The sequence below is a fragment of the Mobula birostris genome, chromosome 10 (genome assembly GCF_030028105.1).
Source record: "Mobula birostris isolate sMobBir1 chromosome 10, sMobBir1.hap1, whole genome shotgun sequence".
NCBI lineage: Eukaryota > Metazoa > Chordata > Chondrichthyes > Myliobatiformes > Myliobatidae > Mobula > Mobula birostris.
In genome coordinates this window covers 98,967,291-98,988,703 of record NC_092379.1, presented here as the reverse complement: position 1 = coordinate 98,988,703, position 21,413 = coordinate 98,967,291, and the positions used below count along the sequence as shown (strand labels likewise).

At 36.0% G+C, this 21,413-nt stretch overlaps 1 protein-coding gene across 8 annotated transcripts in view; it reads left to right on the top strand.

The window, feature by feature from the left end:
• The window catches only part of clcn5b (chloride channel, voltage-sensitive 5b), a 130,629-nt gene that overhangs the window by 105,240 nt on the left and 3,976 nt on the right, over positions 1 to 21,413 (top strand). For 7 of the 8 annotated variants that reach the window (XM_072270687.1, XM_072270682.1, XM_072270683.1 and 4 more), the window contains 9 exons: positions 378 to 477; positions 3,060 to 3,247; positions 4,078 to 4,200; positions 7,950 to 8,156; positions 10,137 to 10,217; positions 12,183 to 12,728; positions 13,898 to 14,084; positions 16,854 to 17,252; positions 18,496 to 18,712. In XM_072270687.1, the coding sequence (XP_072126788.1) occupies positions 378 to 477; positions 3,060 to 3,247; positions 4,078 to 4,200; positions 7,950 to 8,156; positions 10,137 to 10,217; positions 12,183 to 12,728; positions 13,898 to 14,084; positions 16,854 to 17,252; positions 18,496 to 18,712 (2,048 nt within the window). The remainder of the gene's footprint in view (positions 1 to 377; positions 478 to 3,059; positions 3,248 to 4,077; positions 4,201 to 7,949; positions 8,157 to 10,136; positions 10,218 to 12,182; positions 12,729 to 13,897; positions 14,085 to 16,853; positions 17,253 to 18,495; positions 18,713 to 21,413) is intronic. The other variant, XM_072270689.1, reaches the window with a different exon arrangement.

The window sequence follows — 21,413 nt, the reverse complement described above, 5'->3', positions numbered from 1 at the left end:
CATAGAATATATTACTTTCCAGTTTGATGCAACATTCCTACTCTCTTCCTTCCCTCAGCTATCTGTCAGCCCCTTCACCTGGATCTACCTATCACTCAGCAGCTCATCCTCGCCCTCCCCCCAGCCACCTTTTCTGTGCTAGCTATCTCTCCACTTTTCAGTATCGATGAAGGGTCTCAACCCCAAACTCCGATCGGGGCTTCCCTCCATAGATGCTGCTTGACTGTGGGTTCCTCCAACTCCTTTGTGTGTTGCTGAAAACAAAATGCTGATAATGTGCAGTGACTTCTTTCATTTGCATCCAGGGTTGTGATTGACTTGGGTGGGAGGCTATAAGAAAACAATTGCATTTTAATTTTTCTGCTTCTCTTTTTTAGATTGCAAGCAAAAGTAAGGAATCATTCTTTGCACTTATTAAGGGTTTGGGAGATGCTTTCTCCGGATGGTTGGTAATGCTTCTAGTTGGGCTTATGTCAGGTATGAAGAAAAAAACAAATTATTTTTGTAGCAAGTAATTGCATCAAGTAGCTTTGATTATAGGATCCTAGTTTTATTTCCAAGATGAATTGATCAGGGGGCTCGATTAAGAGACCAAAGTGCAAAATTAATTTGAAGCATCAGCTACAGTGCCTTGAAAAAGTATTCAGGCCCCACAACTATTTTCATATTTTAATGTCTCAATTTCTAAATTTAAAATGTATTGAAGTAGGAGATTTTGAGCTAATCTACAAAACATTGTGCATTATGTCAAATGAAAACAAAAATTCCAAAACCTGTCAACAATTTACTATAAACTGAAAAACCAAAATTGTGAGGCTGAAAAAATATTTATCCCCTTTGTAACTACACTAAATTTCCACAGGTGCAGTACTTTATATCACCTTATCAACTCAGCCAATTTGTTGATGTAGAAAATAAGAGGATCACTTGAATAAATGTCCCCTCTCTCTGTAAGGTCCAGCAGTATGGTGGGTTTTCAATAGACCAAACCAAAATGGAGACACAAGAACATTCAAGACAAGTCAGGGAAATGATAATAAAGAAGCACAAATCTGGGGAAGGGTATAAGACCATCTGAAAGGCACTGAACATGCCTTGGTGCTCAGTGCATTCCATCGTGAAAACGATATGAAACTACAGCCACACTGCCTAGATCAGGCTGCCCCTCTAAACTTAGCCACCAGGGAAGAATGGTACTTATAGGAGGGGTACTGTGACACCTACAGTCACTCTGAGTGAAATGCAGAAGTCAGTGGTTGCACCTGGAGATAAGGTTCATGGTTCCACAATCTCTTAAGGCCTTGAACGAAAAAGGTATTTTTGGAAGGGCGACAAGAAAGATGCCCTGGCTATATATTTAAAAAAAAAAATATATATATATCCTTGCTCATAAAGACCTTGCAAAGCTTCATGTAGAAGATATTGTAAGGATGTGGAAGAAGATCTTGTGGTTGGATGAAACTAAAGTGAAACATCTTGTTCTCAATACTAAGCGGTACGTGTGGTATAAATCTAATACTGCGCCTCGGCCAGAAAGCAGAGGAAGTTGGAGAGGAAGTTAACTTTCAGCAGAACAATGACCCAAAGCACACTGCCAGACCAACCATGGAGTGGCTTCATATGAAGAAAATTGATGTCCTTGAGTACCCCAGTTAGACTCCTGATCTTAACTCAATTGAACATCTCTGGCAAGACCTCAATATTGTTGCCCACTGCTGCTCCCCAACTAATTTGGCATAACTTGAGCAATTTTGCTTGGAGGAATGGGCAGACCTTACTCAAGCACGTTGTGCAAAGCTATAGAGACTTATCCAAAATGATTACTGGTTGTAATTAACCATGTTCTGAAGAAAGGGAATACTTTTGAATTACTAACATTTCAGTTTTTAATTTTTAGTTTGTTTTGCTTTACAATTTTCTCTTTTTATCTGAGCCCCATTGTAAAGGGAAAGGGAAGCATGTGATTCATAAATAAAAAATCTCAGTTAAATTGATCCAAATTCCTGTTGTAACATCTTTATGTGAACAAATGATTGGGGGCTGAAAACTTTTACAAGGCACTGTATTAGTGATTAGTTGGGGGGGGAGTTTGGGGAGCGTAGTTGGGGGGGGGGGAGTTTAGGGAGCGTAGTTGGTTATGTATCCTGGTGATGCAAATGTTAATAATGTAATCTAAAGTATTTCAATGTGGTGTCAATTGAACCATGTAAAATTCACTACCCCTGCCATGATCACTGATCCTTTCCCATTGTCACATAATGCTCGCACTCACTGTTATAATAAAAATACTTTATTTAGAGTAGTGGCAATAAAAGGATCCTGAGATTATCCATTCTGTAAGATTTCAATAAATTGTAAATATTTTTATATAAATGAAATAAAATTCCAGATTCCTAAGCAACTTCTGTTTAACCAAGTAATTTTCTGGTATCCCTATTTAAAAAGTTCAATTTTACTCTTATATACAACCCTACAAATGTTTCAAGCAATTGTCACTTATTAAATCTGTCTATACTTTTGACAATAATTGGGTAAAGTAATAATGATTTGAAGTAATAAGCATTTGAAGACTTGTAAACTTCAATAAAATGTATAAGTTCATCCACTCAAGGAACTGAATAACAATAAACCCTTCTGAGCTTGCTACATATGAAAATGAAATGACTCCAAGCACATGGGATAGAGATGAAAATTGAAGAATGAATGAAGTTACCTGCACTAGAAATACAATTAAACAAATAATTTATTTCTGTATCAGTAAAACCTTGGCCTTTAATTTGCTTGTTTTTTTAGTAGTATACACTGGAGATATGTAATCATCAAATTAAGTATATTTTTCTTAAGCATAATGTTATTTTCACATTCCTGCGCAACTAAATATTGCTTTTCTTTTGTATTTTTTTCAGTTAAATATAGTTTTCTTATAAATAAAATCTTTGATTCTGTATGGGGGTAGTTGGGGGGGATGGGGGTGGTGGAGTGTGGAGAGAGACCAATTGAATATATAGTGTAAGAAAAGAATTTCCTAAAAGTAATTATGTCCTCAATCTTGTATCCAGGTGCCATTGCTGGTTTGATAGATATGGCTTCTCATTGGATGACAGATCTCAAAGAAGGGGTCTGTTTAGTGGGATTCTGGTACAATCATGAACATTGTTGTTGGACATCCGATGAGATCACTTTTGAACAGAGGGATAAATGTCCGGAATGGAAGTCTTGGTCCGAACTGTTCCTTGACCAATCTGAAGTAATTAGATATTTTATTTACTTTGTTCATAGTCTGCTCTCGACAGTTTGTCGTAGATTTCACCACTTAACAAATTTGAGTATGCTTTGCTATCTTACAAAAACATAGTTGACTTTCTCAATTTCTTTGTGCTTATTGAGAGAAACTAGGCCAGTAGATATTTTTGATGATTTCTCTCCTCCCATAGTGGTTTGTAATCAAAATTTCTAAAACCTCAGCCATAGCAATACTGCCAAAAAATAGGTAACGAAAACTAGAATGCATTGTTTCTGGAACTTGTAGCAATAGTTTGCAGTGCTGTAGCCATGATATAATGGGATCTGCACATTTTTTTCTGAAGATTAGTTCACTAATAGACCTTATTGTGATCAAATGTTTGTCAAATTCAAGTTGGCTAGCTTCTGAGCAATAAGTGAAATGAATTATGATAATATTCACTTCTGTGAATGCAGTTTGGAATCTTTCATGATTGCAATAGTAAGCAGTCAGGGTATGCAGATACCACGTGATTTGTTACCCAAATAACTTTGTAAGATTTTTGAGTGAATGCCTAGAATGTTAATATTAAAATTAAATTTCATAGATTGATTTTTTTTTCCCTCCATTCAAGTGTGTGCAGTAAAGTATTATACCTGATGTTAAATACTCCCTGTATACAATGCATAATGTTTATCCTTTATGTTTTCATCTAGCAAAAATGTTCTGGAATTGCTTTAAATTTGACCATCTTCCCTGTACTAAACTGATTTTTGAAATATCCTTTACTGATGACCCCACTAGACAAAAATATGAGAAGTATGTTATTAATCATGTTGTATTGTTTGTTCTAGGGTGCTGGTGCGTATATATTGAATTACTTCTTGTATGTCAGTTGGGCCCTAGTTTTCGCTTTCCTGGCAGTGTCTTTGGTGCGAGTATTTGCACCTTATGCCTGTGGTTCTGGAATTCCAGAGGTGGGTCTTAAAATTACTTTTACCAAAACAGTACACTCAAAACTTAAAATAAATGCTATTTAAATAAATGTATTTAGCAGTTATAGTGTAGTTTGTCTCCCCCTTGTGATTCTTACCTGCTCTTCAACCATTTAACACAGTGACCCTCCTTTCTGCAATACCAATTCTTCCTCTTTTGTGTCTAGCTAGATCTTCTTGTTGATTTTTATTTTTAATTTTATGGGAAAATATAATCTTGGCATCTCTTTATAGTAGGAGAGGTTGTCTAGATCTCTCAAAAATGGGGAGAAATTAATAGAATAAGAACATGCTTAATGTTCATCTTAAATAAAATGTGGAGCTATATATTGGTTCATCGTTTTTCACTGTGAAAGATGGTAAATGAGTGAGATAGTCAGACTACTTACTGCACGTGTAGTAATAATATTGTCTGATGGTTCAGGAAAAAGTATTGTATCATTGACTTAATGCAAGTCTGGCAGAAATCATGGAGTCATGCAGCACAGAAACTGGACCTTCAGCTCACCAGGTCCATCTTAACGATCAACTGCACATCTGTATTAATCTCATTTGCTAGAAGATGGTCTGCAGCTTTATAGACCTTGTTGAATCAGGTGCTTATCTAGATGCATCTTAAATGTTGCAAGAATCCCAGCCTGTTTAATCAATGTGCTCCAGATTTCAACCATTCTCTACCTGAAAATATTCCTACTCAAATCCACTCTAAATTTTTTCCCCATTACTCTAAATCTGTGCCTCTATAAACCTCTATAATGGAGAAAAGTTTCCTATTATCCACCCTATTAATAACCCTCATCAATTGGCATAATTCTATCATCTCTCAACTCAGCCACTTTTGCCCCAACAAAAACAAATTCAGCCTTTCCATTCTTTCCCTGTGACTGAAATGTTCCATTCAGACAACATCCAGGTGAATTTCCTCTGCATCTTCTCCAGTGCAGTCACGTTCATTCCAAAGTGTGATAACCCAGAATTGCAAATGGTGATTTAACTATGGCCTAGCTCAGGTTTTATTAAGTTGCATTATCTCCCCGTATTTGTCTTGTCACAGCTAAAAAGGAAAGTAACTGTTTCTGCCGCCTTCATTGTTACTAATTCATTGAGTGATAATCTTTGCTTAGTATTAAATGGCACATGAGAGAATTGTTTAGAATAGATTATCACCAATTTTGGCACAGTTTCCTCCCCCCCCCCCCCACCCTAGGGAATCATGGTGCCTCAGTAGTGGTATCAGTAAGGTTTAAAGGTTTTCTTCTTAGATAAAATATGCAGCAACAGCATTTATTTGTTAGGGAAATACAGAATAATGCAACTGCTGATTGATGTGCTTCCCCACTGAAAATGAACAGACAACATTGAAACCCTTACAGGTACTAAAATTCTTCAAATGCAGAATTTCAGTTGGCTGCAAAAACAGTAATATTAATTATACCTGAAAGAAAAATGCACAGCAGGTACCCTATTTGTTCAAAGTAAGTGTGGTTTAACTGGAGATTCTTCTGTGTTCTCTTCATAAATTTTTTTGGTGCACTGGACACCCACTCATGGTTCTTCAGTCATGGTTGGCTTCTTCATTCTGCCACCTGCTGTGAGATGTTGCCCTTTAGCCATCCAAATTTCCTCTGGTTTCTTGGCAGTTAGTTTTAAGTTTTCCCAAAAGATTTTACAGCTTTTTCAATGATATATTGTTGTGCACCTTTTGAGTTTGCATTAAATCCTAGAAAGTTCTGGCATGCATTTTGATTTGATTGCATTGATATTTGAATGAGCTGAAAGGTAATGGTATCAGGGTTCGCATTAATGAAATCTTCCACATTTTTGTACCAGGGATTAAATTTTTAAATTTCTACTCTTATTCAAAAATACTCTGGTTTGCACTTGTACTCCACATTTACAGTAATGTTATAATCCACTAAGTTATAATCTTATCTGTATCAAGCTTCAATCCAAATTTGCCAATTTTTTTCAGTGTTTTGAATCTAAAGGTTTTTTTTAAATGCACATGGCACTATGAGCAAATTTGCTGATACTAAGTACAGGGGAGGAGGTCTTGTTGATAGTGAAGTAGGTTGCAAAGAAATCTTGATCGGTTAAAGAGTGGCAACTGGATTTCACTAAGATAAGCTTCCGTTTTGGATCTTCACACCAAGGTAGCACCTATACAGTGAATGTCTGGGCACTGATGAGTGTTAAGGAACCGAGAGATCTGGGAATGCAAGTGCGCAGTTCAATGAAAATGGCTAGAATAGGTTTAACATGCTGGCCTTAAGTCAGGACATCGAGTTTAGGAGTAGAGTCATTATGCTGCAGCCACATAAGTTGTTCGTGAGATTGCATTTGTAATATATAAACTTTTGTCTGCACTGTTATGGGAAATACATTATCAAACAGAAAAGTGTGCAGAAGATATTTAAGAGGACACTAGCTGGACTAGAGGATTTGAGTTATATGGAGAGGTTGGCCACATGGGATCTTTATTGCTTGGAGCACAAGAGAATGAAAGTTGACCTCCCAGAAATTTATAAAATTTATGAGGAGTATGTATAAGGGGTCACGTGAATGGTTAACTTACCTACTGGTTGAAAGCCACTTACACAGCACCTGTCTCCAGTTGATGATCGGGTCATTCGAAGGATGTGGCAGCTCTCTTCCATTAGCTGGCTTTTGCACCACCGCACAGCTTCTGGTATCAGGCATCCCAGGGGTATAAGAATAGTGTGTGCAAGACAATCTGTCTTTTAGCTAGGAGCTCCCTTCAGACTTGGTATGACCAGGGCTGAGAAACCATTGGGAAAGTATGCTGCAGTTACGAGGGCCCACACACGCACTTAGATAAATACCTATTTGATGAATGTTAGTGCTGTAGTTATGTAACTTGGGACTTAAGAAAGTACCTGTTCAAGTTAGAAGTGTATTATTGAATGTTTAGTGCCATAGTCTTGTAACTTGGGGTGGGGGGGGGGGCGGTTAGATAAGTACTGGTTTGACTTAGTTGCTTGGTTGAGTGTTTCACTGTTTGTAAATAAATAGTTAATGTGATTACTTGCGATCATTGTCTTCTGTCCCATTTACCAAATCTCCCAATCTACTTTACTATAACAGATGGACAATCTTAGACTTTTCTGCAGGTTTGGGGAGTCCAAAATGAGAGGGCACAGATATACGATAAAAGGAGACAGATTTAAGACATCTGTGAGGTAACTTATTTACACAAAGGGTAGTGAATACCTGCAATGATTTGCCAGAGGAATAGGTTGAGGTGGGTACCATTGCAACATTTAAGATGCATTTGGATAGATACATGGAGGAGATGGGCTTAGATTATGGGCCAAACACAAGAAACTGGGACCAGGAGGGAGGGTGCTGTGGTCAGCGTAGACTATTTGATCCGAAAGCCCATTTCCATACCCTATTACTGTATTGTCTGGTTCATACTTACAAATCAGAAATAAAAACATTTTCCAAGAATTTCAATAACAGATCGCCACAGTCACAATGACACTCAAATTAACACTGCAAACTCAGACAAACTTCTTACCCAAGTTCTAAGAATTGCTACTATTATTTTCATAATTTTGAATTAATGTGTACTGATTATGTTCTAAGGATTAATTTGAAGAGCGATTGAGATCATTAATATTGATTCCATTCTAAATAAACACTTGCAAATTTTCATGCATTTGAATTTTAAGAGTTTAATAATGAATGCATTCTTTTGTTACTTTCAGATTAAAACCATATTAAGTGGTTTTATCATTAGGGGCTACCTAGGAAAATGGACCTTAATTATTAAAACCATCACCTTAGTTTTGGCTGTATCTTCAGGCCTCAGTCTTGGGAAGGAAGGTCCTCTTGTACACGTGGCCTGCTGCTGTGGCAATATTGTTTGTCATCTCTTTACAAAATATCAGAAAAATGAAGCCAAGCGGAGAGAAGTAAGTCAGTTTGGATTGTCATTCAATGTCTTTTACCAATAGCCCTATAATGCTCTCCTTTTTCAAGTTTAATTTCCATTTAGTTGCTATGTTTTCAAATGATGTACTCTGGATCATAGCAGTGCATTAAATTGGGGGGAAAAAATGCTTGAAGTCTCCACGTCCTTTACAGATTACGTTCAGTCAGGCTGTGTTTTGTTTTTTGCTTATTGATCATCATCTTCCCACACCTTACCCATAATTTTGACAACTTTGATAATGTACCTTCTCTGTTCAATATACAAACTTAGTATCTGTAGACCCCCTTGGGTAACTGAAGACCCCTCATTCTTATTGCCACTTTAGTAATGTTATATTAATATTCTAGTGGTATTTATTATTATTGTTTTTTTCTTGCATTTGCACAATTTACTTTTTGCACATTGGTTATTGGCCCATCTTTGTTATGTGAAGTTTTTCATTATATTTACTGTGAATGCCAGCAAGAAAATGAATCTTGGGTTGACATATCTACTTTGATAGTGAATTTACTTTGAAGTTTAATCCTTATAAATTCTGCCAAAACTATGACACCCTTTCTAAATCTACATATTAGAATGAATTACAATGCTCTAACTAAGTATCTATCATAATTCCGTGTCCTTTGAACTCAGTTGCATGACTTGTAAAGGACAAGGATCCTATATAATTTTGTTTTGCACCCACTCTGTCAATTTGTTTTGCCACTTAGGAAGAGCAGTGAACATAAGACATCTAGTCTCTTTGAATAAGCAGACCATTTTGTTATTGTAACCTTTAATTTTAATTGTCATCTTCTAAAATAATCACTTCCTTTAATTTCATTGGTTGTGTTTTTTTTCCCCACTACTGGTACTATCTTCCTCACTGTTTGCTGTTACTGTCTTGTGCCATTGGGAAAATGGCAACATTTTATTCTGTGCATATGAATCCAAGTTACTAGTATACAATGTATTAAAAAGAGCCCATGCCTGTTTTGGCCCTTCAGTCATAGGAGAATAGAAGATGCTGTAATTATTCAGTAGGTTGGACTGCACAGGAAGAAACTGAGTTAACCCTGCAAGTCAATGCCATTTTATGAGAGCTAACTAAATTTAGAAATACAAATTGTTTCAGGATAGAGACGATGGGCAGAGAGGTGGAAAGAATAAAAAGGATGCTGTATATTGCTTTATTATTGTAACATATTGCAGTACAATGAAAAGCTTTTTTACGTGCTATCTGGACAGGTCATCCTTGCATGCAGAAGGTAAAAAGAAAACAATATAGTGTTACAGCTACAGATAAATAAAGTGCAAGGGCCACAGTGTGGTTGATTGGGAGGTCAAGAGGTTGTCCTTACCATATGAGAGATCATTTGAAAAGTCTGATGACAGTGAGATGGCTGTCTTCTAGTCTGATGGTTCATCCTCTCAGGCTTTTGTATCTTCAGCCTGTTTGGAGAGGGGAGAATAGAGAATGGTTGGAGTGGGAGGGGTCCTTAATTATTTTTGTTGTTTTTTGAGAGGTAGCTGAAAGTGTAAACAGGAGGTTGGTTTGCATGATAGAGTGGGCTGCATTTCTTGCTGTAATTTTTTGAAATATTGGGCAGTGCATTTGCCATTGCAAGCTGTGGTGTAATCATATAGAATGTTTTGTATTAATAAATATCAGGAACATAAGCCACAAGAAAAGAATGACTGAAATTATATTGCATCGAACAGAATTTTATAAGCCGTAATATACTATTTGAATAAGAGTTGCAGTTCCTCAAGGCTGTCTGGGTTTAATTAGAGCAGCATAGGAAAGACAAAGGCTTCAGAATGCTATATAAATTTAAAATTACTGCTGCTGATAAGTCAATTAAGGAACACTTACCAAATATTCTTTGAAACCCTATATACAGTCAAATTTATCAGAGAAGTGCATTCTGTTTTTTTTCTGTCTGTCTACATTGTTACCATAATTGACTTTATTTTCTAGGTACTATCAGCAGCTGCTGCAGCAGGTGTATCAGTAGCTTTTGGTGCCCCCATTGGAGGAGTTTTATTTAGCCTCGAAGAGGTAAGAGATTTTGTCAGAACATCATTCTAGGAAACTGGTCACAAAAGTTATTCATCAGCTAATAACCTCTTACAATCAAGCAAATTGTATTTGTCCCAAAATTAGTACATGATTCAACAATATTACGATTGAACATTTCCCTGACACCAGGAATCACTGTGAATAATACAAAATACCTTTTATTTCAATGCAATTTGTTTCTGCAACCAAGCTATGCTCTTGTTTCCATTTCATATTAAATGTATCACTGGTGACAAGCTGGTGAATCAATATATATTTCTTTGCTATTTCAGTACATTTTAATGTACAAAGAAAGCTGTGAATTATTTTAGTAATACTGCAATTTTCCAAATGTAATAATTAAAAATGTCTCCATATCTTTACAGAATATTTAATTTTACAGAATGTATTAACTTTGTGAATAATTTGCTAATTCTAAAATTCATCACATTTCACTTTTTAGTATTGGATTAGCTTCTATAGTTATTTCCAGGTAATTGTAGATTCAAGATTGGTTAATGTCATTTCCAGTATAAGTGCCAAGCAGAATGGCATAATTGTTACTCCAGATCCAATATAGCACAAAAAGAAACACAATAAAATAACACAAATATAAATACGCAAGTTAACTTGTATGCACTGATTGCATGTATGTGAAGTGATGGTAGGTACAGGAGTGTCTATACGTAAGGTGACTCTGACAGGAAATGATAAAGCAGTAGTTGTGGGGGTGAGATGTATGTGTTTGTGGGTAGAGGTATTGATCAGCCTTACTGCTGGGGAAAATGGGCACAATTTAAACATGCAAACAACAGGAATTCTGCAGATGCTGGAAATTCAAGCAACACACATAAAAGTTGCTGGTGAACGCAGCAGGCCAGGCAGCATCTCTAGGAAGAGGTGCAGTTGACGTTTCAGGCCGAGACCCTTCATCAGGACTAACTGAAGGAAGAGACTTCCTGACGAAGGGACTCGGCCTGAAACGTCGACTGCACCTCTTCCTAGAGATGCTGCCTGGCCTGCTGCATTCACCAGCAACTTTTATGACAATTTAAACATGTTTATTTTTATAAACAACTTAGAGAAAGCAAGGTAAAATATTGTTGCTATGGGAATAAATTAATAATTTTTGAAAAATGTTGATTACTGTGATGCTAGTAATGCTGCTGTAATCCTTTTGGATTACAGGAATGCTTTCTTAAGAACATAACTGATTGTTGCATTCTGCTGTTAAATAGTCCAGAAGTTTCCATTTAACAGCACAATAACTTGCACTTGTGTAAAGTATGCTTCTTTCTGGACATATTATAAGTGATGCTTTTAAATGGGACAAATCCATGGAATTATTTTATGTTTTTTGTATTAGAAATGTTAAAACCCGACTTTTGATAGATGAATTGATGACTGAATCTGTGACCTCATTTTCTTTATTTTCTTAAATTCATCTTGGGCAAGTAATCATCTGATACAGTATATTGTAGTGGGAAAGTCTTTGTGAGATTTATACAGGTCAAAACACTGTCGTTCAGTCACTCTTGGGACCTGACTGGTGCCAGATTACAGAAAATCCAGACTGCAGAAATTGCTCTCTGATCATCTTTGAGCAGGAGAACTGTTCTTTTTTAAGTATAGACACTCCCAGGTCACGTAAGTGATCTAAGAACTGTCTGTAGTCTGAAGTTTCCCTAAATAGGAAACACTGAAGGTAGATGTTTCTCTGGTAGACTAATTAGCTATGGATCAGTACAGATCTTAGTTGATTTTGGATCATAAATAGGATTGGTTAATTAGTATGGATTTGAACTATAGATTCAGATCTTGCTGGTGGATGGACTATAGAATGCTAGAGCAGAGCGTTTCAAACTGTGTTACAGATTCTGTAGGATAAATTGGAGTAAATATTAGAGTATTTTAGTATGTGCCAAAAAGATTTCTAACTTGACATTATGTATTTTATTTGTATAGGTCAGCTATTACTTCCCTCTGAAGACTTTATGGAGGTCATTTTTTGCTGCTCTGGTTGCAGCCTTCACATTACGGTCAATAAATCCATTTCGTAATAGTCGCCTTGTGCTATTCTTCGTAGAATTCCACAGTCCTTGGCATTTGTTGGAATTATTCCCATTTATTCTTTTGGGAATCTTTGGAGGACTGTGGGGAGCTTTTTTTATACGTGCTAATATTGCCTGGTGCAAAAAGCGCAAGACCACTGTGTTGGGGAAGTACCCAGTTCTTGAGGTCCTTGTTGTGACAGCCATCACAGGTATCATAGCTTTTCCTAATGAATATACCAGAATGAGTACCAGTGGGCTCATTTCAGAATTATTCAATGACTGTGGACTTCTGGACTCTTCACCACTATGTGATTATATTAATGATGCCAACAGTACCAAAACACTCGATGACTTACCAGATCGTGCGGCAGGTAAAGGTGTCTACATGACAATTTGGCAGCTGGCTCTCGCATTGGTGTTTAAAATCTTCATCACAATATTCACATTTGGTATGAAGGTAAGGAGACCATTTTTTTACAATACTTTTTAAAATACTGTGAAAGTAGTGGCATACAAATTAGTTTTTTTCCTATCTTTGGAATATAGTGTATAGCAGATAATGTACAGAATAACATGAATGATGGAAAGGATTTTGACTGCATTCAGTCAGTGTTAATTCAGGTAGTGAGTGCATCATTGCACAACCTCATCTTGCTGTAACCTTAAGCTATATCAGTGCAATTTAGGCAAGAAGTACTCAGCACCAAACAGATGAGCTTTACTAGATATTTCTTGCCTCTTGCTATTAATATTTTCCAGTTTATGGGAGTGCAATCTGCAACAAGTGGCGCAGCCCTCTTTCTGGGATGGGTCATTAAATCAAGACAGTTTTGTAATCAATCAGATCCCAAGGATCGCATGGTGTTATTTGAAAAAGAGAAGGGAAGTTTTCTAGGTGTTCATTCCAATACCCCTCCCTCAAAAAAACACTTGAAATTATCCCAGTCATATTGTTTGTAGAACCCATTCTTTATGTCAGTTAACTACAAATGTAAATTTCTCCATATTATTGATGCCCACTAATTCAATGTTATATCTGTAGCTTGTGCTTCCTGACACACATTACCTGTGTTTGGCCACAGATGTGATAAGGCAACAGAAACTCATAGGTCAGCATAACTCAAAACTCTAAATATTTAGTAAAATTCAATAACAATTGCTGCTGAGTGTGAATTACAGATACAGCTGAAACATACAGAAAATAATAATTGGAACCATTTCCATTTCAAAGGGCTTTTTCCACCTCTGGAAACCGGTTGCTGCATTTAATGTATTCTCCTTTGCAATAGATACATTTATATATGTGACACAGCAAAGCCACTCCTTTCTTGTTAAATTAAGCTGTCCATGTGTAGAATCCAATAACAACAGAAACTGTGACGGAAAGCCAAGAAGGTTAACAGTAAATTTGGGTTGCAAATATGAGTGGCTATCTTGGAGATTTCAGGCTTCAGTGACACTGTGATCATTACTCGCTTTGCGTTGATGGAAAGGTTGCTGCCTCCAGCTGGAAATTTGCTGTGGTATTGCAAAATGAGTTTTAATACTCAAATGAGTCTGAAACTGTGGCAGCTGGAACCTTTATTAATTCTGTATATCATGAATTCTGATCTAATACTTGTGCAGGTTCCTTCAGGACTTTTTATACCAAGCATGGCAGTTGGTGCTATAACTGGAAGACTTCTAGGAGTGGGAATGGAGCAACTGGCCTACTATCACCATGACTGGGTCATCTTTAAAGGCTGGTGTAGTCCTGGAGCTGACTGTATCACTCCTGGATTGTACGCCATGGTTGGTGCTGCCGCGTGTCTAGGTAAAAAAAAAGAAGTTTTTGTTAATATTTTGTGGGTAAATAATAACACTTCTTCCCCAAACTTAATGCACTGACATTCCCTAGTAGAAAGGCTGATGTTTCCTTTACTGTAAGTAAGTAAAAACAAGTAGCTGTTTCAGCTCCTTGGCAAAATATCTCAGCTGTTATTTATTACTTCTGACTTGCATATTGTACGTGCCTAGTTATTCTGTCCAATTTGCTTAATAGTGAAATAATTTGCCGTGGTATTACTGTAGTAGAATTTGTGGCAATTAGAAATTAAATAATAGCTTAATTTTGGATTATTGTAACAAATTGTGCATAGAAGATAATTTCAAAACATTAGGTTTAGTTTCAAATTCATAATAACTATATTGATAGAAATTAAAGAATAGCAACACAGACTTAAGCAATATGAAAACCATAATTTTCTAACTGCAATTAGGGACAAAGCCAGATTGCCATAATCTTTCACACTATACTAATCTATTTTAGTTGTGATCAACACTTAATCATCTTTCTCACTCACCGACAATAAATTTTACTAAGTTGTTGGTTTGGTGCTTAGCTTCCACTGCTAGTTCAGTTTCCAGAGTGAAGGATCCATTGGTGGATATTGTGTATTGTCTACATGAGCTTTCATAATCTAAAAGTAAAATATTAATGGTGCCTTAAGGACTGGTATCATCTGTCTATCTACAAATAATTATATGCTCTGTTTAAAAATACAGACTGGGAGTTTTTCAGTCATACACCCATAAATAGTAGAAAATACTTGTAATAGAACCCATGCAACCATTCAATCCTTGAGAGAAAAGGTAGTTTGTTAAAATATTTTGCATTCTGGATTGACCACACCACCCCCATACTCGCTAAAATGTCCTGTCATTTCACACTGAACTGAATCTTTGTTCTGAGTAAGTTTTTGTAAAGTTGCATGATGGAAGTGTCACTGATCCCTGCTAAAAAAATGTTTCAGATAGCACAACTTTGAATGGCCTTAGACTATGTATTTACTTGGAAAATGACATTGGAGGTGTCCACAATTCATAATTTCTAAGCATTTATGGTTTCAATATACCCCTCCGAAATGTTCATTAGTTAATTAGGTGTCTCTGAGTATCTGCTTTTTGCTGATGCCAGACTTTTGGAGAGGCTTTACAGGTTTTATGTCAAGAAACTGGGCAATTAATTTGCATCTTGCCCAAACTTAGCTTTGCATTTATCCAGCGTACAAACTAATGTTTGTAAATTTGCTTCTACCCCTATCTTCCTTTTAATTTAAAGATACTAGAAGAATGCTGTACTCGTCAGAAAATGCTTTGGGAATTTATCACAGATAGTCTGGATCTTATTTGATTTGTTATTGTAAAGCAGCTGAGCTTTGGACACTTACTAGAAGATCATTCACTTACATGACTTAAATAATCATTTGGAATTGAGATTCATAATTGTCTAACTCAGAGTAACATCAATTCAGTTAAGGGTCTCAATGTACACTCCTAGTGGAACAAATTAGTTCTATACATGCCTGCAAAACAATGTGTAAACAAAAACTTCATGACATAGTGTTCCAAAATATTTAGATACGAGAAGAAGGAATTGTATGTTCTGTACATGGTAATAGTGCAAATATTTATTTGTGATCTCTAATTGAATTTGTATCATCATGGATATGCTGAAGTTCTGGGCCAATTAATCACTTTTCTACTTTTCTATATTTTCTCATTTCAACTGATCTGGTGCAACATGCTATTCCTAACCTTTCTTGCCTGCGAAACAATATTGTGCTTTGTCCTAGAGTTTGAAATGGTTAGCTTTAACAAAGGTCATTAAAATTATTGCCTCTTTTAAAATTCTAAACTCAGTGGTTTTAAAAGAACATAATAAAATAATTAATTTGATTCTTTTTGAATAATGGGGATAGAAGAAATTTATTCTGTAGAGGAGAAGAGTGATTCTGTTCAGAGGGAGAAATAAAGCTGGGTGAAGAGAGAGACACTTAAAGCGTGTGGCTTTTTTTTTAAGCTGTCTACTCAGTCAAGATCCCAACTTCACAAAATGACAGGATATTTTGTTCCTGCAGCTCCTGTAAAATCAATGAAAGTTATGTTAATTTTTTGCCAGACATTTTTTTAAAAAAAAACTAGGAAAACAAATGGAAAAAGTGAGGGGGAAAATATGAAGGTGGATAAGTAGTACTACCATTAATTGAAAGTGTTTATAAATGAAGTACAGAGAGATGACTGCTGGTGGAACACATGCAAAGAATTGTAAAATGGGGAAAAAATTGACGGTTACAGGCAATTTTATTTTAGTTTTTAAACATGTTATGGTGTATGTACTAATAAAATGTTATGGCTGACAATGATGCATTAGTTGTTTAAGCAGTCTATGAAATCATAGATATATTGCTCAAGAGTACTGAATGTTCTGCTATGATTAATTTTTGAAATGAAACATAATGTAAAATTCTAGCATCTTGGGTTTGTATAGAATAATTCCTGAAGAAAAATAAGGGGTGATAGTGACACAGATTGTAAGTGTATGGTATGGAGTGTTTGTGTCTGAGGATCAATCAGTAGATTATCTACCTATTCAGAAGATGATATGTCAAATTTTCTATATTCTAAACTGGTGTAAAGAATGACCAACAGTTGAGTTGATCGATCATACTGGTCCTCTTGAATGGTTACTGTGTCGGGGGGAAAGAAATTTGAAATTGCATGCTATGTATCCTGTTTAATCTCTTGAATCCTGTTTCTGCAGGTGGCGTGACCAGGATGACGGTATCATTAGTAGTTATCATGTTTGAACTAACGGGTGGACTGGAATATATTGTCCCATTAATGGCTGCCGTAATGACCAGTAAATGGGTGTCTGATGCAGTTGGACGAGAGGGCATATATGAAGCACATATTCGACTGAACGGTTATCCATTCCTGGAGGCAAAGGAAGAATTTACTCATAAGACATTAGCAATGGATGTTATGAGACCTCGGCGTAATGACTCTCCTCTGACAAGTCTCACTCAGGATGGTATGAAGGTAGAAGACGTGGAGGCAATTATTAATGAAACCACCTATAGTGGATTCCCTGTAATAGTATCAAAGGAATCCCAGCGACTTGTTGGTTTTGTCCTGAGAAGAGACTTAATAATTTCAATTGGTGAGTATGAAACAAAACAATATTTTTAAGAATAAAAGATGTAATTGTATAAATGAAGTTTCTGATCAATGATCCTACTAATTTAAAGGGTCATTGACTTGAAACAGTGAGTTCAGATGCTGCCTGACCTGAGTTTTTCCAGCATTCTGTTTATTTCCGATATCCATTGGGTGCAGTATTGTATTTTTATAAAAGAAAATACATCACTTAATCCTGTCCACTGACACAAGAAATGGTGAATTCATGGGGATAGATGATATTTAATTCTAACTTCAACAAATTGATAAAGTTAACTAACAGTTTATTGATAATTAATTGGGAATGATCTAATGATTAAGGCTACGTTTTGCCTAAGGTTTTGTTTTGGAAGCGTTGTATAATGCCTTTTAAGTAATTATCAGGTGTTGATGAGGGGCCTCTTTTTAATATAGGTATTAGTGAGGCAGTAACTTTATCTTTTATGCTCCATTGCTTTGGATAATGCCATGGTGGAGTTCAAAGTTCATATGTGTCATCATATGCAACCCTGAAATTAGTTTTCCATTACATTTGCATTATTAAACATGAGGAGACTGAGATACTTAGTGCTACATAGATTATTCAGAGTAAATGGCGTAAAACAGTTTAATATATTTATAACAGATAAATGTTGAATTTTTTAAAATCATTTTTGCACTGCAAGCAGCTGGTATCTTTTAAGTTTATCTAGAATAGTTCATGAAGGATATAAAGGCTGACTGTGCACAAATTGTGGGATTTGCATTCTGCAGTATTGATTATTGATGATTTGCTCAAAGTGCAATAGCCAAACTAACTTGCAGTGTACTTTCAGCCATTTTTATCCCTTTAAATTATGATGTTTTGCACCATAATTCTATATTTTAAGGCCACTTGCATACACTAAAATTGTTTAGACTAATTTTCATTAAAAACAAGTTTTTGTCAATTACGCTAAAATTCCAGAAGCATGAAAGCCAGATGAATAAAAGTGCAGCTTATAATAAAAAATGCAGCTTGTTATAGTTGTAAGTAAATTCTCTGCACTTTTCATTTTTGGTCATTTAAATGTTTTGCTTTTGCTGTTAAGTGAACTGAAAATATTTCTATATTCTGCATGCTATGAAATTAAAATGTTTTGATTCCCTTGACATTAGCTATCCATATGTTAATAATTGTAACTGGTAATGAATTGGTACAGAAAGAATAAAAATGTTTAAAGTTTTGATTGTACGTCTGCTTACAGAAAATGGAAGGAAACGACAAGATGGGGTTGTAAGCACGTCTAATATTTATTTTACTGAACACTCTCCAGTGCAACTTCCAAACAGCCCTGCTGCACTCAAACTTCGTGCCATACTAGATTTGAGTCCATTTACAGTCACAGACCATACACCTATGGAAATAGTGGTTGACATATTCCGCAAACTGGGCTTAAGACAGTGTCTTGTTACCCACAATGGGTAAGTATTACAGTGTTAAATATCTGGTTCTCTAATGGTAGTCTTCTATTTGTACTTAAGAGAAAAATATTTTTGTGTTTTATGAATATTCTTCAAAAATGGGGTGGTACAGTGGGTGGTGGTTAGCACAATGCTTTACAGTGCCTGCGATCCCGGTTCAATTCTCGCCACTACCTGTAAAGAGTTTGTATGTTCCCCCGTGACCACGTGAGTTTCCTCCTGGTGCTCCAGTTTCCTCCCACAGTCCAAAGATGCACCGGTTGGTAGATTAATTGGTCATTGTAAATTATTTTGTAATTATGCTAGGATTAAATTGGGGTATCGCTGGTTGTTGTGGCTCGAAGGGCTGGAAGAACCTATTCCACACTGTATCCTAATAAATAAATAAAACCTACTTTCAAACTTATAGTTACTTCAACTGCTGCTGTGAGTATATAAAATTACTTCAGCATATTAGCTCTCATTTTTAACTAGCATCTCCATCACTTGTTAATCAAGAATGTTAAAGCTTTTCATGTTTCTACCTAGAAAATAGATCCACGCACTAAATCTGAGAAGGACTATATGGTTTGCATGTGACTCAATAATCCTAGATAAATCCTTCATTCAGCTTTAATTGTAAACTCGTGCACACACCTATCATCTCATTGCAAAACAAGTAGCAATATAGCAATAAATGTTTTTGAATCACATTCTGTTGTGTTCTATGCACCATGGTGTAGAAATAGCCTACAAAAACTGAGCATTTTGTCCAGCACTATCTCCCTCTCCCAATTCAAATCCAGTCTTTACTTGAAGTGAATCAAGGTAAAATTACTAGTCTGAGGACTAGACTGAATTAGTCCCTTATAGTATATTGATTTAGATTAGGACTGAGCTGCAGTATTGCTGAAATCTTAATAATCCCTAAAGGAAGCAACTCTGAAAAGATTAACAACGTTAGCTGAGCATTTCATTGGCAGCAATTATTCAAATGTATAATCTCACATCATCCACAAAATAAAATAAATTTATTAACGAAGCAGACACTCAAACTTTTCCACCACAAGTTATTTTACAAATGGTGAGAACACTCTAGTATTAATGTTGTAATTTAACACTTGCTGATTAAAGCTGAACATGAGTAAAAACTAAACAAGTTGAGTGCTAGGGGCAATTTGAGCTAAGTCTTTGAGTTAGTTCTTCGGTAAGGAGATCCTTGAATGCCCATACTGCCTTATACCTTCTCTCCTGTCACTTGGATTGAATGGCCTTCAGTTATCAGTAAATGCCATTTGGTGCAAGTGAAAACGCAAGTGGCTGGAAAAATTGTCTTACAATATAGAAACAATGAAAGGAAAAATATATATTTTGTAATATATTTTATGTTATCAAAACACCTTATTTCTGACATATCAGTCAGAAATCAGAATCTTAAACCAAAATAAAGTCCCTAACCATAAGTTGACTATGATAGATTGAGAAACCACATTAAAATAGACAAATGATAGCTGGTGTTTCAGAGATTGATGCACAATTTACTGAAAATGCATGTTGCTTTAAGGTTGCCTTTATGAAAGAAAACACAATATTCCAAAAACATCTGAAGTTAGGTCATGAGTGAATGAAGAGCTATAAGTAATTTGGTAAAGTAAAAGGTATGAAGAAATAAATGAGACTGGAGGCTATTAATTCCCATAATCTTCTGAACCACATCTCAAGGTTTTGGAAAATGCTGCGTCTGTTGTCATCTTCCAAAGTTGCATGGACTGTAGAACTACTCCTATAGATTAGAAGGGAGCAAATGTAACTTTACTACTTGAGATAGGAATTAGAGAAAGAATGGGAGGAATTGTGCTCAGGGGATGGTAGCAGAGCATTTAGAAAATAGGATTGGGAAGAGTCAACTTGGATTTAGGAAAGGAAGATCGTGTCTGACAAAAGTCTTTTTGAAGTTGTAACTAATAGAACAGTGAAGGATAAAGTGTAATTGCTATTAAGCAAAATTTGTTAGATGGATCAGGGAAATATAGTGCTGTGTTGAGGATTTGTTAACAGACTGAAAATGGAAAGAATAAAGATCATTTTTGGGTTTTAGTCTATGGCTAGTGGGTTGTTACAGGGATCGGTGCTGGGGTCCCATCTCACAATCTACGTTTAGAAAAGAGGACCAACTGTACTCTGGGGTTTGCTGATGATGTCCTGATGGATGACCGTGCGTGTTTTGAGGATAGTGCAGAGGGTCTTCAACTGGATATCGAGAGATCATGCGAATGGACAAAAACATGTGTTTAAAAAAAGAGGTCATTCATTTTGGTTAAAATTGGAAGAACTGGATGTTTTTCAAAGTGAACAATTAACAGGTGCTAATGTTCAGAGGTACTTCGGTGTAAATCACTGAACATTAATATACTTATTTTCTAATGTGCATTAGGGAAGCAAGTGGTTTGTTGATCTTCACTGTAAACATTTTAAATAAAAAAAGTAAAGACACCTCACTAATTATATACAGCTGTGGTGTGTGTGTGCTTGGAATATTGTATGCGGGTCTGGTTTCCCTACCTTGGGAAAGAATACTTGTCATAGAAGGAGTGCAGCGATACTTCAGATTGATTCTTGCATGCTTTATAATGCTAGCTTTAAATGCAGCAGGACACACAGTGCTGGAGGAACTCAGCATCTGTGGAGGGGAATAAGCAGTCAATGTTTTGCCCAAGGTCCT